The following is a 24,570-nucleotide window of genomic DNA, read 5'->3' on the forward strand; positions in this document are numbered from 1 at the left end:
CCCCAACCGCATATGATATTGGACATTACATTACGAATTGCAATTACTCATATATAAGCAGCTTCTATCTGGTTTCCACAGAGTCCTTGAAACTGAAAAAAATGTTTTACGTTACACTTGAAGAGAAATCTGCACAGGCTGGGGCTGAAGAGTTGTTAGCTAGAGAAGAGTAAACAATCGGATTAAATTTAAAATGTTAATGATGTAGGTTTGATTGTCAGTATGCATCAATAGGCTACATCTATTCAGTACTGGTTACCACATTAACCAACTAAATGAGCAATACGCAGAGATATTTATTTGAGTGATGGCAGAAATCATTTTTACTAAGTAAGCCAAGATCAGTTAGTAAACCAGCACCACTAGTCACTACCAAACTCTTTCTGATGTAGCATTGGCACTGTCACTGTCTACTGTCTATGTACTTATTATTGTAGTAGTAACAAAGAAGTACAGAGTAGTATAGTAGTACACAACACACGTACCACCAACAGCAACACGTCTACTCTCATCAGTCCAACCAACCAAGTAGTAGAAGTAACGACGTGACACAAAATCAATGCATAAATTGCATCTTTTTCATTCGATCCGAGTCGACAACATCAACAATAATGATAAACTGTGAAAATAATTATTCAGAGCTTCTTATTCAAAACAAATTTAGTTGCTTATAGTTACCCTAATATTTCGTAAATACATTTCTCAAAATGTATATCAGGAAGTGCAGGATTGATGTCTGTCTGCAGAGTTTCCAGAACCTGTCATGTCAGGTCTTAAGACCTGACATGACAGGTCAGGTCTGACCTGTCATGTCAGGTCCCGAAAAAACCCAAACTCATGACAATATTTGACGAAACGGCGAAATATCTAGACATGTGCTAGACGAATGGAAGAACATTTTGAGTTGAATATTCTGACCCGTCGTTAATATCGAAAATGATTCAACAATAACGATAAGGAAATTGTTCTGACAAATAATTCATTTGAAAGGTTGATTTATAAGAAGAAAATATTTATGTGTAAACTATGACTTATTTCTGTATTAAAGGGAAAAAAAATAAGTTTATAAGTTTTAATTTAGTAGATGAATTTATTAATGTAGAAGTAAGAGCACATTATTAGTCTAAGAGAAAATTTTCGCTAGATGAATCGAGGTCTTGATATTTCGTTTCCGCAATAAGACACTGAAAATTATCTGCTCACTATCACAGTTCGGCAATACTCCTCACTGTCATCAGTCATGAAGTCTCACTATTTATATTCATTGTCTTTATGATGTACATGTAAAAGAGCCGAATGCAATATAGAAACTGATTTTATTGAGACTGATTTTAAATCTACTCATCAATTTAAAGCATGAAGTTTTTTTTCAATTTTTTCCAGTTTTAATGCAGACCTGTCACCTCAGGTCCCGAGAAGCTCTGCAAAATGGCGCGAGCTGCCTTGTGAGGTCTCACTTCATAATTATTGTTTTATAGCAACTTAAGATTAACTCTATCAATGGTTAGCAATTTATATTATACTTATTACTATATAAAGGTTATAAAAAGTAAAGTTTTTTCCATTTCATCAGTTTTAGTGCAGACCTGTCACCACAGGTCCCGAGAAGCTCTGCAAAATGGCGCGAGCTGCCGTGTGAGGTCTCGCTTCAAAATTATTGTTTTATAGTAACTTAAGATTACCTATATCCGTGGTTAGCAATTTATATTATATTCATTGCTATAAAGAGACCATAAAAATTAAAGTTTTCCTTCATTTCATCATTTTAAATGCAGACCTGTCACCACAGGTCTCGAGAAGCTCTGCAAAATGGCGCGAGCTGCCGTGTGAGGTCTCGCTTCAAAATTATTGTTTTATAGTAACTTAAGATTAACTCTATCTATGGTTAGCAATCTATATTATACTCTTTACTATAAAGAGTCCATAAAAATTAAAGTTTTCCTTCATTTCATCAGTTTTAATGCAGACCTGTCACCACAGGTCCCGAGAAGCTCTGCAAAATGGCGCGAGCTGCCGTGTGAGGTCTCGCTTCAAAATTATTGTTTTATGGTAACTTAAGATTAACTCTATCTATGGTTAGCAATTTATATTATACTTATTACTATATAAAGGTTATAAAAAGTAAAGTTTTTTCCATTTCATCAGTTTTAGTGCAGACCTGTCACCACAGGTCCCGAGAAGCTCTGCAAAATGGCGCGAGCTGCCGTGTGAGGTCTCGCTTCAAAATTATTGTTTTATGGTAACTTAAGATTAACTCTATCTATGGTTAGCAATTTATATTATACTTATTACTATATAAAGGTTATAAAAAGTAAAGTTTTTTCCATTTCATCAGTTTTAGTGCAGACCTGTCACCACAGGTCCCGAGAAGCTCTGCAAAATGGCGCGCGTTGCCGTGTGAGGTCTCGCTTCAAAATCATTGTTTTATAGTAACTTAAGATTACCTATATCCATGGTTAGCAATTTATATTATATTCATTACTATAAAGATACCATAAAAAGTGAAGTTTTTTCCATTTCATCAGTTTTAATGCAGACCTGTCACCACAGGTCCCGAAGACTCTGCAAAATGGCGCGAGCTGCCGTGTGAGGTCTCGCTTCATAATTATTGTTTTATAGTAACTTAAGATTACCTATATCCATGGTTAGCAATTTATATTATATTCATTACTATAAAGATACCATAAAAAGTGAAGTTTTTTCCATTTCATCAGTTTTAATGCAGACCTGTCACCACAGGTCCCGAAGACTCTGCAAAATGGCGCGAGCTGCCGTGTGAGGTCTCGCTTCAAAATTATTGTTTTATGGTAACTTTAGATTAACTCTATCTATGGTTAGCAATTTATATTATACTTATTACTATATAAAGGTTATAAAAAGTAAAGTTTTTTCCATTTCATCAGTTTTAGTGCAGACCTGTCACCACAGGTCCCGAGAAGCTCTGCAAAATGACGCGCGTTGCCGTGTGAGGTCTCGCTTCAAAATCATTGTTTTATAGTAACTTAAGATTACCTATATCCATGGTTAGCAATTTATATTATATTCATTGCTATAAAGAGACCATAAAAATTAAAGTTTTCCTTCATTTCATCAGTTTTAATACAGACCTGTCACCACAGGTCTCGACAAGCTCTGCAAAATGGCGCGAGCTGCCGTGTGAGGTCTCGCTTCATAATTATTGTTTTATAGTAACTTTAGATTAACTCTATCTATGGTTAACAATTTATATTATATTCATTACTATAAAGAGACCATAAAAATTAAAGTTTTCCTTCATTTCATCAGTTTTAATGCAGACCTGTCACCACAGGTCCCGAAGACTCTGCAAAATGGCGCGAGCTGCCGTGTGAGGTCTCGCTTCATAATTATTGTTTTATAGTAACTTTAGATTAACTCTATCTATGGTTAGCAATTTATGTTATATTCATTACTATAAAGAGACCATAAAAAGTAAAGTTTTTTTCCATTTCATCAGTTTTAATGCAGACCTGTCACCACAGGTCCCGAGAAGCTCTGCAAAATGGCGCGCGTTGCCGTGTGAGGTCTCGCTTCATAATTATTGTTTTATAGTAACTTAAGATTAACTCTATCTATGGTTAGCAATCTATATTATACTCTTTACTATAAAGAGACCATAAAAATTAAAGTTTTCCTTCATTTCATCAGTTTTAATGCAGACCTGTCACCACAGGTCCCGAGAAGCTCTGCAAAATGGCGCGAGCTGCCGTGTGAGGTCTCGCTTCAAAATTATTGTTTTATAGTAGCTTAAGATTAATTCTATCCATGGTTAGCAATTTATATTATATTCATTGCTATAAAGAGACCATAAAAATTATATATAATAAAATTACCATAATATATAATAATATAGGGCCTAATCTTAATGAGTATAATGATTGTTATTAATACTGATTATGATTACATAAGGCACTACTGGTATCATTTTGCCTGATCTTGATATTTTTATGTTTCGTGTTACAAAAAAATAAATTAATTGTAAACAATTCGTTCAATGTTCTCCAATAATTCACAATCATTCCATCTTTATTATTATAAGGCGATATAGTTCAACAACTTTTTATAAACGGACAAACATAAATTCTTAAATGAATTCATAACACATCATAGTTTGTTTTTTGTTTTTGAATAATATATTCAGAAAGCACTACGATATGTTCTTTGTGTTCTTATCGGCTATCATTTGTTCTAAATCCGCGCCTATCATATCTGCTAATCGCCTATCATCGGTTCAGTCATAACGATTTTCATTTTAGCGAATCGACCTGTCACCTGAGGTCCCACCTGTCATGTCAGGTCTTGGGCCCTGACATGACAGGTTCTGGAAACTCTGCAGACAGACCTAAATGAAGTGCAGTGAAGTGGTAGCCATTTTGTCACGTGACCAAACTCTCGAGCAAAGTGATCCGTCCGAAATGAGGGTTCGAATCCCATATTTCGGTTTATTCATCTCTGATTCGAACAGGCTAGCGTCTAATAATGGACACTTTTTATGTCAAATTAAAAAGCATTTATACGATTTATCAAATTAGAGACAATGAAAAAACACCAAACACTGATTAATTAAAATAAAGTATGCTGCATTTATAACAGTCAATGAAGAAATTTACAAGTAATTAGTAATAATTCAATTTACAAGTACATGTAATAAGCAATAATTCTTAGCACACACGAAGTACCCAGTAACCCATATGTACAAAAGTCCCAGAATCATTTGATTACATCAAATCTTTAAATTCGAACTGTCAGCTCAAATTATCATTAGATTCAATATCAGAATCATCATCATCATCATCTACTGTTATACATTGTCTATTAACATTTATTACATCTTCCTGATCACTGTCATAATCAGATTCATCACTAGGGGGCAGCATGTCCTGGGGAATCATTTCTTGCTGCTTGTCATCAACTTTATCATCGAAATTAGCAGGCCTGAAAATATCACGAGTTATCATTCAACGACAGCATCGTTAGTGAGAAAAAGCTTTTGTATTTCATAAGTTCTCATTACTTACCAGAGACCTTCACTTTTAATATGTTTTATTTGCTCTTTATAAAGAATGGCGATTATTTCAGCTTTTACTTTATCGCCTTCTTCAATGGCATCAACCATGACAAAATCACCTGAAAATAGTCAATAAGAACGGAATTAAAATATTCCAATAGGGTCACAGGATTTCTAAGTTTATTTAAGATTTTCTTATTTAGTAACAAACCTCGTTTAATCCACACATTTTTTCGGAATTTAGTAGGCATGCTGACAAGATACTTTTCACCATTCGGAGTTATTACTTCATGTAGATTGTTACCACGTGGAGATACAACCTAAAAAATAAATACATTTTTATCAATGTCGAGTATGGTTTCAAATCTTTTGGTTTCATAAACTACCCATTAAATTGTGGTGTACCTTCACAATAGACTGGTCATTACGTGGTAATGTAAAATCTTCCAGAACTTCTTTAGCCACATGTTTTCTCTTCGTTGCCTTTGACATGATTCTTTTTTCTCGTTACTTAAAATATTTTATCCCTGAAAAGAAATGTGTCGATGTCAATACACTTTAATTTGGATTGAATTTGACTGGACGAAGTTATAACAAAAAAGCGTATTTCCCCCTTATTGAATGGATCTATATCATTTATCGTTCCATCAGATAGTTTGAAATATTGCAAATAACTAACGTTTTAATGAGTTTATTCTGTATATGTCTTTAAGCAAGTAATAATCCATAAAAATGATTTTCATAAACACATTTATTTTACAAATCGACAAAACTGCCACCTGCCGGATATATCTAACTACCACCAACAACCGTCCGGTCGTATGGAAAGTTCCCGGTGTCTGCCGGGACACAACCTCCGACATCATTGGCGATAAACATGTAGATGCTTTCCACCGGCCAATCCATACTTATATTTGCGGGAAGACCTAGTCACGCCACCATGAGTTAAAAAGTCAAGAGTCATTTCATGATATATCATAATTTCATTTATTTAGTACACTTACCAATGCATACATAATGTATTTTCAATTGCATCATTTTTCGGTGGGGAACCTGGCAAGGATTTAGCATTTCGAAAAACAGATTAAGTGATAGTCTGTAAGCATCGATTTCATAAAAAATTTTGCTAAATTATATAGTTGATCAACTCTGAAAGATTTGCTCACGCAAGAATTATACAATTTCAAATCGGTATCAATAGTTCTAACTCTTAACTGATTGTCCTATGTAAGAAGATATGTACTAAATCCTTATACAATTAGAATTATCAGTGATTTCAAATATGCAATACAATGAATAATGATAAGAATAAATACACACAACATTCATCTACTGACGACATCAAAATTTAGTCCATGTAATATGTAATCGTTTAATCCACCATTCCCAGAAGAGCATTAATCGTTGCATTTTTGTTTCCATTATTGGCTTCCAGGACAGAGACGACCACATCTTCTTCAATATTCGGGAACATGTCCTTCACCTGTTTAAGGTCCTCTTCAGTATAAAGTGGCCCTTGTTGTATCGGTATTGCAGGTTGTTGCTGCGGCGGGTACTGTGCAGGAATTCCGGGGGCCACCATACCGGCATTGTAAACTGGAGCACCACCAACTACCAAAGAAATTCATCACAATAATCCAGCGATGTGAAACCAACAAAACGCAATATAGATTATCATATTCATTGATTTACCTGTCATTGGGTAATAGATGGGTTGGGCTGGAACCATCATAACTTGCTGTGGAAAGATTGCTGTTGGCTGGGTGGTTTTCTGGAAGAATTTGCATCTATTACACAAAGATTCTACTATATATGGATATTAAGAATAGTATTGGGCTCGTAGTTACTTACAGAAAATGAAAGGACGAGGTTAATCATACCCTCTTTGTCATCTCCTTGGCGTCCACTCAATGTGTACCAATCATCCACAGTCTCACCAGTAAGAACTATTTCTGGTATTGGGATATGTGACCATGCTATGCGATCATCCATAGAAAATGTTTTCTACAAAAAAAGTATAAAAGCGACTCATAGGATAAAGAGGATTTCAGAAGAATGAATGGACACGACGTGAAGAGACAGGCTATGACTCTTACCTCATCGTATATTTCGACATAGAAACTATCAACACCTTGGGGCAAATAACTAAAAAATAGAACACACCCATAAAATACTTGCCAAATTACATCAGAGTATCAATAGAAACTATTTCAATGATAAAACTACATTCAGATACAAACCATTGAATGACTTTATTCCAACGCGGGTTTTTAGCCCCATTATGCGCAGTTGGTGTCTCAAGAATGGAATGTCCCAATCTGATTCTGCAGTAAGGGTCCATTTTGGTGAGTCCATAGTTTTTACTGAGTTTAGCCTAAAAAATGAATAAAATACTCTCCATCCAAAATAGATCCTGATCCACAATTTTCAACAATTAATTTGCGGAGTTAAACACAAATATTATACCTGAGCAATCGTGATACTTAGTCTGCCAATGACATTCGCTGGAATGACGGGTCCAAATCCTGCTTGTTGTTGAGCCATCAAATATTGGGCATGTTGTGCATCAGTCATCACTTGTTGTTCAGCAGGATTGAACCCCACCCGTAAAAAGTCGGGTGACAAATCTCCAAGTTTCACCTACAATAAAATCAAACATCTAACTCAAAACGTGTTTAGAATTTCAGGTTACAGGCTTGGTCAGCTTTACTTGTACTTGTACTATATACACGAAGTGGGGCACACAATAAAGCTTGTTTGAATTGTCTTTTACAAATTTCTATTTCCTTCGTTGTTAAATGTTTGACATCGAAAAGTTTCCCTTTTTGACACTGTAGTAGTGAATTTCATCACTAATTGACCATCCACCCAAACCTTTTATTAACTTCAGACTTGGGAACCTACCTGGTTCTTCCATCTTTGCCTCTTTTCTGCAATAGTTGCAGCACTGTTGTTCCCAGATGCGTTGTTTACCACATTTGGAGCAGCCATTTTGACACCAATGATCTGTCAAGCGTCGGGCGCATGACGCCACTTATCGGCTCATTTCGGTAAATATTACGGAAGTGACGTTATTCTAAGGCAACGAAGGTTGTTTACCCTGACAACTGAACAGCAGTGAGTACAAGCAGGACAGTTCTTGCAGGGTTTAGTGCATTTTGTCGTCCAACTGCTACGGATCTCACCCTAAAATCATTGTTCTTTATAGATAAGGTGATTCTGTAATACATCGACAACGACGAGATGTCAGAAACGCCTTTAAACAACGAGGTTTTGAGCCAAACTGCCGGCTCTAAACCACAAACTCCAGCAAACATGGAACTGAATTTAAATCCGAAGGAAAAAGATTATGTCAATGCAAAAGCTTACTTACTGAAGACCAGCTCTAACTCAGGACTGAATTTGTGAGTATAGATAAACTTTTAACTGCTTCATTTATGTAAATATCATTTTACTGGAATTTTGAATTTGTAACAAAAGTACATAATTTTCGTAAAATTTTTCAACATGATATTATCCTTATGCAGGTATGATCAGTTATCGCGTGTGCTAACAAAGATTTTAGACGAACGGCCGGAAAATGTTGTCGACATATTTGAAGATCTAAGCAAAGAAGAAAAGAAAGCGAAATTCACATCACACGTCGATACCGTACAAGACAAAATTGATACCTCGACTGAAGTAGCTTTGGCTGAAGTGCAAAAGAAGTTGTTCGCAGTAAGTTTTCTTCAGAAATTGGGCTACTAAGCTGAGGCATTAATCACCATATTCATGCTTGGATTTGCTTGAAATTACAGAGAGGTGATGGAGAGGGCGAAGAAGAACAACAAGAGGAAGATGTGGAAACTCCGCTTCCTAATTTGATGGAGCTAGCATTTTATTTTGAACAAGCTGGTGCGGGTTTAAGTCGCGAAGAGACAATACGTATTTGGTTAGCGTTGAAGAACCTGGTCGACAATTATCCGTTACAACACGTTCGATTCTGGGGTAAAATATTCGGAACCGAGCAGAATTATATTGTCGCCGAGGTCGAATACAGAGAAGGCGAAGAGGAGGAAGAGGAAGAAGAAGAGGTAAATATATCGAACCACTTATAAGAGAGACGGCGTTCACTGGTCTCGTTAGTCCAGGTTTAATGGGTCGAAAATCATTGATCGATGGTTCTTCTCTGGTCTTTCTTCTCCCCCATTACAAAAACCTCAAACTTACAATGCCTTGCAATGAGCTCAGAGGATTGATAAGAATATTTATTTAAGCATTTGTCATGTTTGAATTCTTAATCCAGATTAAGTAGGTTTTGCAGCATTAGGGATCATTTATTTATTACGTACACATATGTATTAAAAATCAAATTTTATGCGTACGTAATAAATGAATGATCCCTTAGCAAATTCTTGAGTAAAATAGATTTTACTGTGTTTCTTTAGTTAACGTGTTACGATGATAATAATATTTAAAGGCTGAAGCAGAAGAGGCGGAGGATCAAACAGAGCGTGATCCAGATGGTGAAGAGGAAGAAATCGAAGAGGATGATACTCCTAAACCAGATTTCAAGCCCCCACCAATGATTCCGAAAGAGGAAAACAGAACTGGTGCAAACAAGAAAACTTACTTTGTCTGCAATGATCGTAAGTTAATGGAACTTATTTTAGAATCAGGTAAATTGCTGATTATATCCAGTGTTATATTTATCAATCTTATCATTACAGCTGGAAAACCATGGGTGAAGCTGCCACCAGTTACTCCATCTCAACTTCAAATATCTAGAAAAATTAAGAAATTCTTCACTGGACGTCTAGATGCACCGGTAAGTTCGATGAAAATTAGTTTTCAAGAGGTAAATACAAGTAGCTTTATTTCTAATATGACTTTATTCATTTGATCTATTCAGGTGATCAGTTATCCACCATTCCCCGGTAATGAAGCGAACTATTTGAGAGCTCAGATCGGTCGTATCGGTGCCGGAACTCACATATCTCCGCTTGGATTCTATCAGTTTGATGAAGAAGAAGAAGAGGAAGAAGAAGGAGAAGGTTTGTTAGATATGTCAAATTTACAGAAATGTCTCTCTAAGTGTTACCCACTGCTTACCTTAACAGTTACTCCCTATATCCAAAACCCTATTCTGCTTTCGATGTCTTATGATTATAAGATTTGATATTTAATGCAGCATTTATAGAAGGAGGTGAGGTCTGGTTTAATGTTGTCACACTGCTTCACCATTCACTATTATAGATATTATCTTTATCATATCGTCAATTGTTACACTATGCATTTCTCGTTTGTCTAATGATTGCATTCATTAAATCTTCTTTCTTCTTACGGCCGATAAATTTATAAGCACTTTATCTTATTCTAGGTCGTGATAATTTTGTTGAGAACGTTGATTTCGAGGGAATCCCTGTTCGAGAACTTGCAGATCCATCGTTAGCAAACTGGGTGCACCACGTCCAACATATTCTTCCACAGGTAAGCAAACAGGATCTGATCCAGATGATTGATAACAACAGACTGAAACTATTTTTGATTTGATTTTAAAGATCAGCGATTGATTGACAAATTTTGTAGGGACGTACGTCTTGGTGGAATCCAGTGCAGAAAAATGAAGATGAATTCGAAGATGAGGATGAAGAGGAAGAAAGAGAGGAACCAGATGAACCCGAACCAGAAGTTGGTCCACCTTTATTAACTCCTCTGTCAGAAGATGCTGAAATCGAAAACATGCCACCATGGACTGCCAGAATATCTTCAAATCTCGTATCGCAATATGCAATCTGTGTAATGCACTCAAATCTGTGGCCTGGTGCTCATGCATTTGGTGTAGACAAGTAAGTGCCAGCTGTTTAGAATTCAAACATGATTTGATTTTAGAAATGATGAATTATCAGTTTGTTCATCCATTAATCTATTTTAGGAAATTTGAAAACATTTATGTTGGTTATGGACACAAATATTCAGCTGAGAACTACAGCCCAACACCACCACCTCCGATCCAAGACGAATATCCAAGCGGACCAGAAATCACAGAAACCGAGGATCCAACACCTGAAGAGGAAGCTGCGCTAAGAGCTGCTCAAAATGAAGCTGCAGAGGCAGCAGAAGAGATGGAGGAACAGGAGGAAGAAGACGAAGATGATGATTAAATAAAATCCGTCCATAAAAAAATCAGAAAACTAAAATTGATAATTTCCGTCCTCATTTTCTAATTGGTAGTTATCGCTGATGTAAATAAGATATTTATGGTTTGTTATAAAATAGGAAATAAACTTTTAAATTATCAGTTAATTTGATATCATATTGTTCATATTCTATGCAGAGGATAATTCCAATGGATTCTTTTTGCCTGCGTGTTTTTTCGTTCAAGCTTGGTGATTAAAGAATCCTGACCAAAGCCTTCTACAGTCATCCCCTGACCACCCACATCGATGCAGAACGATTTTGGCAGTATAGAGTATGGCGATATATCGGGGGTGTTTTACTACGTATTTGTATAGAGATGTACATAGAGAAAACCTGGTGGTAGGCGAGGGTAGCCGTATATGGGGGGGGGGGGGCGGTTTATCGGGGGTTTACTAATGTCAAATTCAAGTCTTCAAAACCATGACCTCATATCCATGTTTGTCCTGCCCTCACTAGACTGAAGATGTAAATGAATGGAGAAGATTCTAATATGGATGGAATGATTCTTTATTATTGTATCAATGAGGCTCATGTACATATGGATATACAATATGTATAAAATCAAGATACATTTCTTAGTGTCTTAGGCGTGCTGGAATTACAAAATAATCAAAGGTGGTCAAATAACTTGCAAAAACCTGCAACAATGATCTAAAATTCAGTAAAAAGGGACGGAATGGCAATATTGGCATGAAATGTCAAAAGTAGTTGCGCAACATATTTGTTTAACATGATGAATATAAACGATATTCACTTATTGAGACATTATATAAATACCGGGTAATGGTAAATTTTTCAATAATAATAATGAGGGGAAAGGTTCTCATCTGATCGTAAGTACATGTTATTGCTAATAGAAAAATACTAAATCCTCAATATAGTTTTTCGTATTACACACATCTTGCAGTGTAACAACATAAAACATTATTCTCTAATACAAAATAATAACTATGGCGCATATGATTAAATATAGGTAGAGTGGAAGTATAGTTTATATAAATCAATACATAGATACGTAACAAATACATAATAACAAGGAAACAGTAATAACAACTAGTCATTGATACAACTACGAATCTGTGTTACAATTATACATTCAGTATGTCATAGTTCAATACTCTTTTGCAGTAAAGAAATCTAAATTGTGATTTTACTCTAACAAGCGAAATATATCTCGTAAACATCCCTTCGAAAATGTCTCCCAAGATAGCTGCCGTAAAATACATGCTTTATTTTACTGGTCAGAAAAGTCCCAATATCGACGGAATTCTGTCTAAGTAAAAACCACGATAAATAAATGACTAGTTTTACATCAATTGTAACATGAATTCACTTACACAAAACTAGGATCATACAAAGAAACTACATTACATATTAGTTCATCTATTTAGCTATTACACCTATCTTCCATTCAACTAATCATCATCGATATGATTCTTAGAATTCTACTGTAATAGGAATCATAATTTATCAGCAATTGGAATTGTCTATTGGAACATATGGACCTAATATGGTACATCTATTTTCTATATTTCCCTGCTTAGTTTAAACTAAAGACCTTGTGATATTGTGGAATCTGGCCTGGAATGGAAATCTATGTAAGGCATAAGCACATAAGGTCATAGATCTGTATTCATTCTTAATGATTATCACAGTGCTGCTCTAGTAATCATGGAGTCAAAAGCCGTTTATCGCTGTACCACAATGCTAGAGAATAGTACATAGCTTTGACTGAAAAAAAAAGAATACTGAAAATCAAGATGAATGTAGACAGTATATATTAACAGTATCGATGAATGTTTGAAATATAAACCTTTTTAGCTGGTTGTGGTTGAGCAGTTTCATCATCTTTTTTGTCAGCATTTTCTTTGGCTTCATCTTCTGATTTATCCTTTGAATCTAATTTATCATCACTTGTCTCTTGCTTTTTCTCTTCTACACCATCATCTTTTTTTGATTCGTCTTTAACCGATTCGGTGGCTGGAATGATTTCGTCTTTGTCAGTCTTTTTTGTTTCTTCTGTCTCTGACTCCTCTTCCTCTTCAGTTTCCTAGAATGAATACAATTGATGTGTACAGATCACTTGAGACAGAATCTTACCGTATTTAGTACAGGAAACCATCATCTATATAGCACCTCTTTCTTCTTTTTGTCTTTTTTCTTGTCCTTTTTGTCTTCCTTCTCCTTTTTGTCTTTGTCTTTCTTATCACTTTTGTCTTTTCCTTTCTTTTTATCATCCTTTTTAGACTTTTTCTTCCCCTTTTCTATAATGATAAATTCATACACTAAAGCAACAAATTAAACTTCAAAACGCACCGGAAGCTTAGATTTCTGTACTCACCCTCCTCCTCGCTTTCTACTTCCTCTTCATCTTCATCTTTTTCTTCATCTTCATTTTCTTCTTCACTCTCCTCTTTTTTCTTACCTTTCTTCTTATCTACATAGATTATCAAAATCACTCAGACAAATCAAAAACAGTGCAGTTCAATCAAGAGGATATAACAATTAAGGAAATTTGGAGATAATGAAGGAAGGAAGTCTATCCTTTTCAAACAATCAATCGATGAAGACTACCGGGTACCTTTATCTTTCTTCTTTGTCTTATCCTTTTTGTCCTTGTCCTTATTTTTTTTCTTTGACTTTTTCTTTCCTTCATCTTCCTCACTTTTGTCTTCATCATCATCATCTTCTTTCTCTTCTTCTTCATCTTCTGAGACTTCCTCCTTTTTCTTGATTGAACAAAAAAAGAAAATTACAAATCATGTTCGCAATATCATCAACAAGTAGTTCAATAACGCTAAATACCAGTATACCTTTTTATCCTTTCCTTTCTTTTTATCTTTATCCTTTTTGTCTTTACTTTTATCCTTCTTTTCTTTCTTGTCTTTATCTTTATCCTTCTTGTCTTTCTCTTTGTCTTTTCCCTTCTTCGTATAGAAATGTGAACAATTAAGCAACGCCATTGTCATTTTTCAAGCACCTATGCGCATTTACCTTATTTACCAGTTAATATTCTAATTTGCTCCTTACCTTTCCTTTGACTTTCAGTTTTGCTTCTTCCTCTTCACTATCTATTTCCTCTTCCGATTCTTTATCATTTTCTTTCTTTTCATGTTTTTCAGACAGTTTTTGGTCCTCAATCTCTTCATCTTCTTCTTTCTCCTCTACTTCCTCATCATTTGATTCTTCTTTTTCTATTTTCTAAAAAAGCACAAAATAATTTAGGTTAGTCATCAAATGTAATTAGGAGGACATACCTTCAGTACTCAAGCTGTTGGTATTCTTGCCGTTGTATTAGAATTATATATTACATCTAATGATAAATATTACATGCTCTTAGTTTATTTCTGTAATATTTAATTGTTATTCATTCAGAAATAAAGATGATATAATGTAATGTAATGTAACGCAAAGAACATGTAGTCATCAAAATATCCAAAAGATCTCTCGTTTAGGGTAGTAATGAAACATGGGCAAAGTATCTAATATGATAATCGTAAAGCCAAGTAGTTACCTTCATCCTAGGCACAGGTTTTGGGGATGGTCTTGGAGAAACTTTAGGCGATATTTTCGAACGAGAAAGGGGTACAGGCTTTTTCCCTTCATCCTGTAGCGTGGATAAGACAGAGTGCAATAGTAAACAACTCAAGAATCAATCAATCACAGCAAAAAACAAAAAGTAAATAGGTTTTAGTGCTAAGAAGTATGGATTTTGGATGTTATAGTAGCTAAATTCTGCTTACTGGTACTTCATTTTCTTCATCACTTTCTTCTTCATTCTCGGATTTGTCTGAAAAAAAAGTCAAAGTTACACTAGTATTGAAATGATTATGAACGAATCTCTTACTTTGCATATCATATAGCATACACAGTACGTACCTTTATCATGATGTATCTGTGGTATTTTTCCTCGGTCTAAAGTGGCTGGTGTATAAGTAGAGTTTAGCGGTGGCAGTGATTGAGCTCTAAAACTACTATTCAGCGTGGGTAACGTTCGATTTAATAATGGAGATGGTACCTGAAAAATTTCCCTCATTACATATGACAAACAACCTGCCTCGAATAAATGAAAGAAAAGCATTTGAAACTGTTAATACACACATGCGCTCTCCGCCGATCTCTGGCCGAGATACTCAGTTCCATATCTTCGCTCGGTTGAGTTGACAAACGATCTGATGTGGACATTCGTATCGGATCTTCTTCTTCTTCATCCGATAATTCCGCTTCACCATTTTCTACTTTTAAATGAGCAAGTGCTAACATATGACAACCACCGCAAGCGACCTAAAAATACACGAATCAATCACTCCTCAGTAATGATGGTAGATTTCAGTAATCAATATGCGGCCGATACTTTTATGCATGTTGGGATGTATGTTTATCTAATTAGACTATGCTTTGAATTATTGATTTCTATCGATAGACGCGCTGCAGTCATCAGGCAACACATTTTTCATCTATATAACTACATCATTACACAGTTAGGATTCACGTAAAACTTACGCTGTCGACGTTGAACTTTTTGAATCTGGCAACTTGAGATGGACGGAATTGATTAGCGCTGTTTTCTTCACCGAGGGCCAGCTTCCCATGACGACCATCACCGAATGAATATAACAAACCTTTATCTAAAATCATAAGGAGAACAAATCCTTGATGTCCTGTTTTAGTCAGGTAACAAAAAATATGTCCAAATATGTCATCAAATATCTTCACACTTACCAGTAATAACAGCTGTATGATTGTCACCGCACGATACATGCGTTATTTTACAATCAGCGAATGCCCGCACTAATGTAGGCTGCCATATCTGTAAATTTTGAGTAGGTCCATGACCCAGTTGTCCCTGAGACCCATCACCGCATGTGTACAGCTTACCCGATTCTGGAAAAAATTGTTCGAAACGTCAATTAATCTCATAGAAAATGAAGAATTGGTCAACTATTTCAGCCTAGGATTCGAACTGGTAGTGTAAGCCTACCGGTGATGATAGCAGTATGTGAGCCACCACAGCTAACCCATTTCACTTTCTCTTGTAATGACGTTACAAGCTGTGGTGTGGTCGTTTCTACATTATCTTCAATTTCTCCGAGACCGAGTTTACCAGATTCTTTCTCCCCGAATGTGTAAAGTTTACCGTGAGCTTAAAAGAAAACAAATTCCTTCAATCAATACCAGTCTAATGTTGAATATCTTAATGAATGCTTGTTTTCTTCCTAACCTGTTACAAAGGCTGTATGATAATATCCACATGATACGCAGATAATATCATCGTCCCAGTCTAACTCTTCAGGTAGCAGACACTCTAAACTGTCATCACCTAGACCAAGCTGACCTTCAGAACCACCACCCCATACGTAGAGAATTCCCTCATCTGAAGAAGAATGGAAATATCCTAGAAACATTATTAAGGAGGGACGAAACTGCTTGGTGAGATTTTTGTTCGAAAAAATAAAATTGACATAGAAAAACATGTACCGGGTACCAGTAAAATGAAAATTTCTCATCAAAAGATAAAGATTTGATACTGTTAGTTATAAGATAGTCAAATAGATATATGGAATTGTACAAACCTGTAAGAGCGGCGCTATGATCAGTTCCAGCCGACAGCTGTTTATAATTCTGTTGGTCGAATGATCGAATACAAACTGGTACCGACGTATTATTACCATCCTCTTCATCTAAACCGAGTTGACCGTCATTATTCGCTCCACAGCCGTAAAGATTTCCCGATTCCGTCGACATAATCGTATGGTTTCGACCGCAAGCGACGAGTTTAACCTTTTCATGTTTCAAAGCTGTAATATCATGTTTCAAAAGCTGATACAGTGAAAAGTCTAGAGCGCGCAGTAAAAATGTGTATGAAACTTACATTTGATACAGCTTGGTTTCGTCTGCAGTTTCGTCGTACCGAGACCCAACTGACCCCAGTCATTTGATCCAAACATAAATATTCGCCCACTCTCTGAAATAAAACATAAACAGAAACTATTCGATATCTTTGCAAATATCTAAGATAAGATGAAATCCATCCTATAGTGAAGGTTATACTACCTGCTATAAGGGCAGTGTGTTCATCTCCGCACGATATCTCTATAACTTTATCATTTCGTATCCAGAACTTGCTCGGAATATTCTCGGCAAATCGACTTTTTCCGAAAGTGAAAACACCTCCAGTCTCTAAAATATAATTGGCAAATTGACTGAATAGTAATAACTTATCGATATACAGTTTAAAAATTCAGACCCAAAATGAAAATTCCACAAAAAATCTTAAAAATAGGAGGCGCCAAAAAACCTTAGAACGTTATTGATGGGGTTTGGTGGAATTTTGTCTTTTTTAGTAGAAAACTAGATTTTAGAATTGGAACAGTGACAGGATTATTCTGAGGATACTTGACAGACCAACAGTAGCGAGTTTGTGGCTTGAGGAGTGTTTGCGCTGAGGTGATCTATTAGATTCCACCATAGAAAATCTGACAGGCCACACGAGGTATCCGGTGCCCCGGGCACCATGCCGATGATACGATTGCCGGTTATGTTGTGGAATGTGGTGGTGTGCCGGACGCACGCCCGACGGAAGGGAAGCGGGAAGGAAAGGTGTTTTTTACCAAACAAGTATGTATAACGCGTTGTTAAATGGGGACGGTGCATGAATATAGTTTTTTTTCAAAACTCAAATTTAATGTCTACAATTAATCATAAACTACAATGCACTGCTCGACAAAATAGCGCCGATTCGCGTCGTTTTTCTCGTACCAGGAATGTCATGATCGTCGTCGGCGGCCATGTTTGTTACCTCAACAACCAACCTCAAGGATCAATCGCAATGAGCAAATCCGTATGTGGGGCGGTCGAACCCTGAATTTGTTGAGTTTTTTCACTATTGGGAAACATTAGAATTTTACCATAATATATTCTAATAAGCGGTCCAACTCTGTGTTTTCTTTGGGAACACTGAAAATGTTCCATTCAAGTTATGAATTTGATTGATAAAATTCATTGCATTAATGAATATTTCGAATCAGCTGGTCTGGTAGCACTGCTGCCCGCGTTCGGGGCAATAATTATATCAGTTAGTTTCAGTAATTTTGAACCTATCTAACTTAAAGGTCCTTTCCTTATGGGGGTTGCACATTCTTCTAAAAGCGATGTACTTGCTGGGTAAGTGCCGGTTCGCTAGATTTAGCCAAACCTGCAAACTGCACGACGGCCCCGGCCAGCCGGGCGGGCCCACTTAAGGAATGCTCAAAATTTCTTTCACGTGACGAGACTTTGAAATAATAAATTTAACTGACAGCGCGTGGGAATCAAAACCGGCACACTTTTAGATCTCAATTGACAAATGATTTGGAATCTGTTAAATTCTCCCATGGGGCACTGTCATAACTTAGGCCTAGGCTACGTGTATTGCATAGTTCGAATCGACAAACTAGTAGATCTCTTCTGAAGTGAAAGGCCTCAATACATCATAGGAAGTAAAACTTAATTAAAATTTGATAATTTCGGAGGAACTTTCTCTTTACGATCATACATACCACGTTTTAAATGACTACCGCTCTTCTTCAAACGTAAGTTTTCTCACAGTGATTTGTATCCTGTGCATTTGAGAATTATTTTTACGGTAAGAAGATTAGAAATTATTGTGGTGGGAATCTTGGATATTTACTGGTTATCTTTAACATCTAGCTTACCGGTAGAACAAAATGGTCGACGATCATCACAGGGGCGCAGGGCTAGTATTTCAAGCCCAGTTACTACTATAGATGAAAAAGAAAAGTCTCAGGTAGATGAATCAAGTGGTTGAAAAAGCTATCGTTTTCATTTGTAAATCAACAAAAATATTTTTCGTTTTTAATAATCATGAATATATTTTTTAAATCTGATTTAAGAAAGTAATTAACTGTGTATTGGCTTTGCCGCTCGCTGATGAATTGTCAGATGAACAAATTGATTCGATTGTGGACAGTGCCTTAGTCCAACAGATGTTTATTACAACTGATCTCATCAAATATGGTATCGTATTCTTCTCTTCTCACCATATATTACCATAGATTAGGGTTGAAGGCTGTAAAAGTTGATTTTCTTTTTAAAAGGACAAGACGCACCTGGAATATATATTCTAGTGGAGGGCCAAGCGTCATTGGTTTCAAACCAAGAAGATATAATGATCACGGATTTAGAACCGGGAGATTTCTTTGGCGAGGTTTCAGTGTTATTCGGAGTAAAGGCAACTGCTACAGTCAGGGTTGAAAGCCAGTAAGTTACCATATTCATATTTTGGCGATCTCTGATAGAATATCTTTCAGTCTGACGAGTCTGGCCTTTTATATCTTTGCGCAGTTCCGTGGTTCTCTTCATTGAAAAACGAGTGATTAAAGATATGGGAAAATTGAAAAAAGGAATGACAATTGCGCAGTGGTTCATCGATAGAAAATATCTCCCGACAACGAAAGAATTGCAAAAAGACGACATATTTGAAGGAATTCTACTTCACGCACTACAAACGGTAAATGTAGTTAATTGGGAAATTTGAATTTTCACCGATAAAGATTAATTAACGAAAAATTCCACCGTATTCTCTTTTAGTTACCTTTGTTGAATGGTTGGTGTGAAACTTCATTATTGGAATTGATTAAATGTACAGATGGAATCGTGGTATATCCGCCACATTCTCATATTGTATTTAACGGTGATCCGGGCCACGGAATTGTAATTCTTATCAAGGGAAAGTAGGTACCATATATTAACATTAGGCATTCATCAGAATTTCGTTGAGACGAGGAATATAAGGACATTTAATTGCATGATGATTTCTGAATTATTCATGATTCAGAATGGAAGCTGATGCCGGTCCAGATCAAGAACCTTGGTATATTTTGGCCAAGAAATACCCTTTCGTTCTATCAGAAGAAGGTTTGTAACGATTCGTTTTCAAATATAAGTATATATTCATCCAGTTCACCGTGAATGAGGATTTTAATGCTCCTTAGGTCTGTTCACTCAAAGAGACCATATAGTAACCGCGAAGGCACGAACCTGCTGCAAAATATTACGAGTGAAAAAAGATGATCTCATCTTCGTAAAAAGCAGAGTAAGACTATATCATTTTTATGAAAATGCGTCATCATTGATATTTTTGTATCATATTGTATGTTTTTTTTCCGAAAGTTCCCATCAACTGCCAGGACTGCTTGGGATAAATCTGTATCTACCTGGAAAACGTATCAACAGAATAGAAACCATGAAATATATAGAAAATATATCAAAATACTGCAGCAAGAGGTAATAGCGCCGACCTTGATAACCGTGAAGATTCGATATCAAATGCTTATGTAGTATAAAGCCTTTTTTACAGTTCATCTTCAAAATGATTCGAGAAAGTGCCGTGTTTCACAATTGCCCAGTTGGATTTGCGTACCACATTAGTATGAAATGTTCCTTCCACGAGTTCGAAGCAAAAAGTATCTGTCTAACCGAAAAGGAATATGGTAATTAAGGAACAGCGTTTGTAAATGTCTTAGTTCAACATAAAAACGTTTGTTTGAGGCGGAAAATGACCTTTGAATGTTACTTTACAGAAAACCATGTCTCATTCATGGTGGTCAAAGGCAAAGTCAGTTTGATGGAAAATCAACGAACTATGGCTCCTGGAGATGTCGGAATCCAGCTCAACTTGAAAGCTAACGCGAGAATTGTTTTCGAAATGGAAGACAGAGACATGTTTTGTAAGTAAAATAATGTGTAAAGGGTTTTTCATATATGATGATAGAAAATGCTTTATTTTTTCCACACAAAATGTAACAAAACAACTTCAACCAAAACATACAAAATTACTATGATTGAGTAACAAGCAATCTAGGGACGACTTTTTATCTCATATATTGGTACATTCACAACTAAATCCTGAGAACTGTTTATCACATCATTATTTACCTACTTACAAGCTGCGCAGATTATTGTGTAAAAATATGTTCAAAATTCCCCAGTCAATTCTAGTTTAAGAAATGTTTTAACTGTAGGATCTTCTATGCTGTCTATTTCTTTCAAAGCTCGTTCGACTCCATCCTTGGGATAATATTCCTTCACTTTGTCTACATATTCTATCCATACACAGTTTGTACATCCGCTCATGCAGCAGTTATCTGGATCAGGGGCGACTGGTGGTGATTTTGGGTTAACGCTGATAACGTCTGAATCAGTTGATTTATGATTTGATTTTGAACAGTAAAACCTCGTCCGGTAACTTGAACTACATTCGAAAGTCCCGTGATTATAAGTTTTTCGATGAATCCCAAATGGTTTTCTTCGTAATGAAGTTGAAGAAGAAAATTGTCTTGTATTGCCAGTCGGTATCTGCAATGACAAGTTCCGATTGAAATAATCTTATTTGTCATTCAATACTTCAAAAAACTCATTCAAATTCATTTGAAATGGTTAATATATGTATTAGTAATGTTTATCTTCGCAGACAGAAGTAGTTGGATGCCAAAGAGTGCGCACTGCATAGCTAATTCCGAGGTGTTATTGTTCAAAATACAAAAACAAGATATCGATGAACTATTGAAGAAGTATCCGGAAACCGCTATCAAAGAAATTCAACTAGAATACATGTCTGCAATGGCTAAACAGCTGAAGAAAAGCTTCAATTTCAAACCAAAAGGAAAAGCAAGTTTTGTTAAACCAGCGGCCAAAACGCCTAACACCAATTACAGCAATGCATAAACAGAAACTGCATCATATTGAGTACTGTAATCAGTTAATATGGAATCAAGCTGAAAATTGCTTTTTGTGTGATAACTTGTAAAATCCTGAGACGATCAGAAAATGCAATGCGAAGTTTAGTTAATGAACACATTTATTTTGAATAACCAACCTTATGTATAAAACTTGCAGTAGTATATAGTCAGGAGAAAGATGTGCCGTGCAGTAATTTGACGACGCTGTCTTTATATTCACTCAAAGTTACGATATTTTCGCCCTCGTTGTGTAAATCTGAAGTAGCGGTTTTATATCGTTGAACTTCATCGCTTTTGATTAATTGTTCCTCCGTGAAATCTACCGGTAATGATTTGATATATCCAGGCAGGCCTTCTTCACTAGTCTGTAAGATAATTCAAACAACATTGAACAACGTGTGAACTCATTAAACAACTTTTTTTATTTAAGAATAAATTCATGATTCTTTTCTACAAACCTTGGCAGCAATTTGTTTGATGTTTTTCGTAAGTTGTACTAATTGTTTACGCGACGCCGCCTGATCCCAGAAATATTTCTCCCAATCGACTTCCTCTTTATCCGCTTCCCATTTCTCAGTTTTCTACAAAATATTTGAACACAATAACATCAATTAACACACGATGTAAACGAAATTTGAATTTCAGCCATATATTGAGGGCACAATGTACACATACCCAAGCTTCATGATACAGGGCAGTCAATAGATATTTCACATATTCCTCATTCTGCATTTTGAGTGGGCAACTGAAAATGAAACGTAATCATGAATGATCGAAATAGAAAGAATAAGATAACGGAACTGATTTAGCGGCCATTCGCACAGTACATATAGAAACATTTCCATGATTGCATCCAATTTCAAGCATTATGTAAATAGGGAGTGACCATATTACCCCCTTCTCCTACGGATGTGTTGTGTACATACTATTTGAAAGGTTCCTTATCGGTAAGTAGCTACTTACCGATTGCCTTCTAATGTTAATGTATCTGTCTTTTTGTCATAGCGTTCCCCAACTAACCGAATCAATTTATCTCGTGCATGATAGTTTAAACGAAGCTTTGACAGTTTTATCTGAAAAGGTAAAGAAAGGCAGAATCATTAGCATATAAAAGCTCTTTAGGTGAAAATAAAGAAAGATTTAACAATTGACGGACAGACATTCGAAGGTCACAGAGGGTATCTCTCAATAAATTCAGTTACCTTTAACTCGACTATTCTCGCTCTAGGGTCTCTTATAGACGAAGCTGACCGAAGATAATCGGATGAAATAATTTCAACAGGAAAATGTTTCTCACACTTTTTATCAGTTTCCAGTCCCTCAGGCCAATCAGTGCAAAACTCTGAAAACATTCAAACTATTGTTATTATCACTGTTTATAAATAAAGCTCATTTCTAACTTAATGAAGTTTGTTAATTCACCTTTGAGTGCAGCGCAATGTTTCTTGATGTGTCCTGGTGTGAGATGGAGAAAGTTGGGAATTTTCATCAATTCGGCATTTGCATATTTTTCAAGTGGAACCCCTTCATTTTGAGTCATATTCTGTAAAAAAATAGATTGATTGAAAAATATGAATAATTTCTTCTTCACCTACAAAAAGGGTCAATTAAAATTTCTTAAAAACACATAAAGAGAGTGCTGGCAAACATACTTTTGAAATGCCTTGACGAACTGGGAATGGAATTGCTGACCATTTAAATGTTGATGCTGCAGGCCAAACATTTGTCCAATCTTGATCAATCTTCATAGCGTTAAACCGAGCTGGCGGAACCTGCAATTAAACAAGGATTGAAGGTCAATTCCACGGATGATTCTTACATTCTTTATAAAAAATAAAACTAGTAAAGAAGTATAGAAGGATGAAACAAAGTGTTAATTTACATCACGTCGTCTGATAATTCTTTTCTTCTTCTGAGTTTCTTGAACTAGTCCAGGAATATGCAACTTTCGAAAACCTGGAGGAGAGAACAAAATCAAGGTATACAGTCAGTCCAAATTGCTCATTATCAAGATTTTTATTATCAGATCCCAGACGGGCTTATCGTTATGTGGTGTTTTTGCAATAGTTTGTGTCCGACCAGTGACGTAAAACACATAGAGCAGTCCCAGTGACTGAATGTCGTAACCCTTGACCCTCACATACGGTAGCTAATCAACTCTTCCTTGACCACAAAATACTCTCCACTGCATCTGGACAGAAACTTAACCTTATACTACTCGGCGAGCCCAAAAATGCAAACCCGGAAGTATAGTAAAATTTCATTTATTACCTCCATCTTCTTCCGTAACTTCGATTTCGTTCTCATTTTTGGTATCATCAGTCGCAGATGCAGTTACACCTCTTCGCAGCACATTGAAATTTGTAGATATAAACACTTGATTCCTCGCCGAAAAGGTAGCAAATATTGAATATTTCCGAATCATTTTGCAAAAATCGTAAAAACGGAAGTAGATATTTAAGTTGCGACAAGAAAACGGACCGTTAAATCGGACTTTAGGTTTCCTGAAAAAACGGTCTTGGATTTTCCGGATACGTGGGCCGGGTACGAGTTCAGTCGCAGTCAACATTGAAACCGTAGTCACTAGTCACTGTCTATCACTCCGATTACCGGACCACATAGTAT

General features: G+C 36.0%; 6 protein-coding genes across 9 annotated transcripts; 2 read left to right on the forward strand and 4 right to left on the reverse strand.

Annotated features, from left to right (window-relative positions):
* Nucleotides 1–4,631: 4,631 nt before the first annotated feature.
* Nucleotides 4,632–5,909, reverse strand: LOC141914812 (putative RNA-binding protein EIF1AD). Its single transcript, XM_074806119.1, has 5 exons — nt 5,706–5,909; nt 5,432–5,553; nt 5,238–5,346; nt 5,037–5,145; nt 4,632–4,953 (listed from the first exon to the last, which is right to left on the reverse strand). Exons 2-5 carry the CDS (start codon nt 5,516–5,518, stop codon nt 4,764–4,766), a joined length of 495 nt encoding a protein of 164 aa, XP_074662220.1. The 5' UTR covers nt 5,519–5,553; nt 5,706–5,909; the 3' UTR covers nt 4,632–4,763.
* Nucleotides 5,910–5,989: 80 nt separating this feature from the next.
* LOC141906977 (toll-interacting protein-like) lies at nt 5,990–8,053 on the reverse strand. Its single transcript, XM_074796494.1, has 7 exons — nt 7,931–8,053; nt 7,493–7,666; nt 7,267–7,400; nt 7,123–7,171; nt 6,878–7,030; nt 6,719–6,797; nt 5,990–6,637 (listed from the first exon to the last, which is right to left on the reverse strand). Exons 1-7 carry the CDS (start codon nt 8,015–8,017, stop codon nt 6,399–6,401), a joined length of 915 nt encoding a protein of 304 aa, XP_074652595.1. The 5' UTR covers nt 8,018–8,053; the 3' UTR covers nt 5,990–6,398.
* Nucleotides 8,054–8,153: 100 nt separating this feature from the next.
* Nucleotides 8,154–11,292, forward strand: LOC141903755 (radial spoke head protein 4 homolog A-like). Its single transcript, XM_074792037.1, has 9 exons — nt 8,154–8,430; nt 8,554–8,743; nt 8,824–9,099; nt 9,486–9,654; nt 9,736–9,833; nt 9,918–10,059; nt 10,386–10,495; nt 10,595–10,854; nt 10,941–11,292. The coding sequence occupies exons 1-9, from the start codon at nt 8,270–8,272 to the stop codon at nt 11,167–11,169; spliced, it is 1,635 nt and encodes a 544-aa protein (XP_074648138.1). The 5' UTR covers nt 8,154–8,269; the 3' UTR covers nt 11,170–11,292.
* A 417-nt stretch (nt 11,293–11,709) lies between these two features.
* On the reverse strand, nt 11,710–18,002 carry LOC141901680 (X-linked retinitis pigmentosa GTPase regulator-like). Of its 3 annotated transcripts, none has more exons than XM_074789106.1 (19): nt 17,966–18,002; nt 17,261–17,386; nt 17,079–17,171; nt 16,780–17,004; nt 16,428–16,580; nt 16,188–16,349; nt 15,929–16,090; nt 15,710–15,834; nt 15,308–15,490; nt 15,086–15,224; nt 14,950–14,996; nt 14,721–14,813; nt 14,237–14,407; nt 14,020–14,130; nt 13,788–13,935; nt 13,548–13,643; nt 13,343–13,470; nt 13,020–13,256; nt 11,710–12,937 (listed from the first exon to the last, which is right to left on the reverse strand). In XM_074789106.1, exons 1-19 carry the CDS (start codon nt 17,994–17,996, stop codon nt 12,914–12,916), a joined length of 2,454 nt encoding a protein of 817 aa, XP_074645207.1. In that variant the 5' UTR covers nt 17,997–18,002; the 3' UTR covers nt 11,710–12,913. The 3 variants fall into 3 exon arrangements, with proteins under 3 accessions (XP_074645207.1, XP_074645200.1, XP_074645213.1); XM_074789099.1 differs by having other exon boundaries at nt 14,020–14,133; XM_074789112.1 differs by lacking the exon at nt 17,966–18,002 and having other exon boundaries at nt 14,020–14,133; nt 16,780–16,987; nt 17,261–17,385.
* Nucleotides 18,003–18,630: 628 nt separating this feature from the next.
* Nucleotides 18,631–22,089, forward strand: LOC141914979 (uncharacterized). Of its 2 annotated transcripts, XM_074806331.1 has the most exons (12): nt 18,631–18,777; nt 18,896–18,992; nt 19,099–19,222; nt 19,303–19,465; nt 19,550–19,715; nt 19,796–19,938; nt 20,043–20,122; nt 20,200–20,300; nt 20,378–20,491; nt 20,565–20,697; nt 20,788–20,934; nt 21,678–22,089. In XM_074806331.1, the coding sequence occupies exons 1-12, from the start codon at nt 18,755–18,757 to the stop codon at nt 21,929–21,931; spliced, it is 1,545 nt and encodes a 514-aa protein (XP_074662432.1). In that variant the 5' UTR covers nt 18,631–18,754; the 3' UTR covers nt 21,932–22,089. The 2 variants fall into 2 exon arrangements, with proteins under 2 accessions (XP_074662432.1, XP_074662433.1); XM_074806332.1 differs by lacking the exon at nt 18,631–18,777 and having other exon boundaries at nt 18,901–18,992; nt 19,103–19,222.
* A 23-nt stretch (nt 22,090–22,112) lies between these two features.
* Nucleotides 22,113–24,401, reverse strand: LOC141914980 (small ribosomal subunit protein mS35-like). The gene is made up of 9 exons (XM_074806333.1): nt 24,217–24,401; nt 23,828–23,901; nt 23,598–23,717; nt 23,368–23,488; nt 23,148–23,287; nt 22,909–23,018; nt 22,621–22,690; nt 22,404–22,526; nt 22,113–22,310 (listed from the first exon to the last, which is right to left on the reverse strand). The coding sequence occupies exons 1-9, from the start codon at nt 24,368–24,370 to the stop codon at nt 22,113–22,115; spliced, it is 1,110 nt and encodes a 369-aa protein (XP_074662434.1). The 5' UTR covers nt 24,371–24,401.
* Between the last annotated feature and the right edge of the window lie 169 nt (nt 24,402–24,570).

The sequence above is a fragment of the Tubulanus polymorphus genome, chromosome 1 (assembly GCF_964204645.1).
Source record: "Tubulanus polymorphus chromosome 1, tnTubPoly1.2, whole genome shotgun sequence".
Lineage (NCBI taxonomy): Eukaryota > Metazoa > Nemertea > Palaeonemertea > Tubulaniformes > Tubulanidae > Tubulanus > Tubulanus polymorphus.

Excerpts from the sequence above, each read along its gene's own strand:
- LOC141914812 (XM_074806119.1), bottom strand. The coding sequence starts at position 5,518 with ATGTCAAAGGCAACGAAGAGAAAACATGTGGCTAAAGAAGTTCTGGAA. Across the intron at positions 5,347-5,431 it reads ATGACCAGTCTATTGTGAAG|GTTGTATCTCCACGTGGTAA; the intron begins GTACACCACAAT and ends TTTATTTTTTAG. Across the intron at positions 5,146-5,237 it reads AAATGTGTGGATTAAACGAG|GTGATTTTGTCATGGTTGAT; the intron begins GTTTGTTACTAA and ends GACTATTTTCAG.
- LOC141906977 (XM_074796494.1), bottom strand. The coding sequence starts at position 8,017 with ATGGCTGCTCCAAATGTGGTAAACAACGCATCTGGGAACAACAGTGCT. Across the intron at positions 7,667-7,930 it reads GGCAAAGATGGAAGAACCAG|GTGAAACTTGGAGATTTGTC; the intron begins GTAGGTTCCCAA and ends ATTTTATTGTAG. Across the intron at positions 7,172-7,266 it reads TGGAATAAAGTCATTCAATG|TTATTTGCCCCAAGGTGTTG; the intron begins GTTTGTATCTGA and ends TCTATTTTTTAG.
- LOC141903755 (XM_074792037.1), top strand. The coding sequence starts at position 8,270 with ATGTCAGAAACGCCTTTAAACAACGAGGTTTTGAGCCAAACTGCCGGC. Across the intron at positions 9,655-9,735 it reads TTACTTTGTCTGCAATGATC|CTGGAAAACCATGGGTGAAG; the intron begins GTAAGTTAATGG and ends TTATCATTACAG. Across the intron at positions 10,855-10,940 it reads CATGCATTTGGTGTAGACAA|GAAATTTGAAAACATTTATG; the intron begins GTAAGTGCCAGC and ends AATCTATTTTAG.
- LOC141901680 (XM_074789099.1), bottom strand. The coding sequence starts at position 17,996 with ATGGCCGCCGACGACGATCATGACATTCCTG. Across the intron at positions 16,091-16,187 it reads ACATACTGCTATCATCACCG|AATCGGGTAAGCTGTACACA; the intron begins GTAGGCTTACAC and ends AATTTTTTCCAG. Across the intron at positions 14,408-14,720 it reads AACCTGTGCCTAGGATGAAG|AAAATAGAAAAAGAAGAATC; the intron begins GTAACTACTTGG and ends GTGCTTTTTTAG.
- LOC141914979 (XM_074806331.1), top strand. The coding sequence starts at position 18,755 with ATGACTACCGCTCTTCTTCAAAC. Across the intron at positions 18,778-18,895 it reads ACTACCGCTCTTCTTCAAAC|CTTACCGGTAGAACAAAATG; the intron begins GTAAGTTTTCTC and ends TTTAACATCTAG. Across the intron at positions 20,698-20,787 it reads TCTAACCGAAAAGGAATATG|AAAACCATGTCTCATTCATG; the intron begins GTAATTAAGGAA and ends GTTACTTTACAG.
- LOC141914980 (XM_074806333.1), bottom strand. The coding sequence starts at position 24,370 with ATGATTCGGAAATATTCAATATTTGCTACCTTTTCGGCGAGGAATCAA. Across the intron at positions 23,718-23,827 it reads GAATTATCAGACGACGTGAT|GTTCCGCCAGCTCGGTTTAA; the intron begins GTAAATTAACAC and ends GTTTAATTGCAG. Across the intron at positions 22,527-22,620 it reads CCCTGTATCATGAAGCTTGG|AAAACTGAGAAATGGGAAGC; the intron begins GTATGTGTACAT and ends AATATTTTGTAG.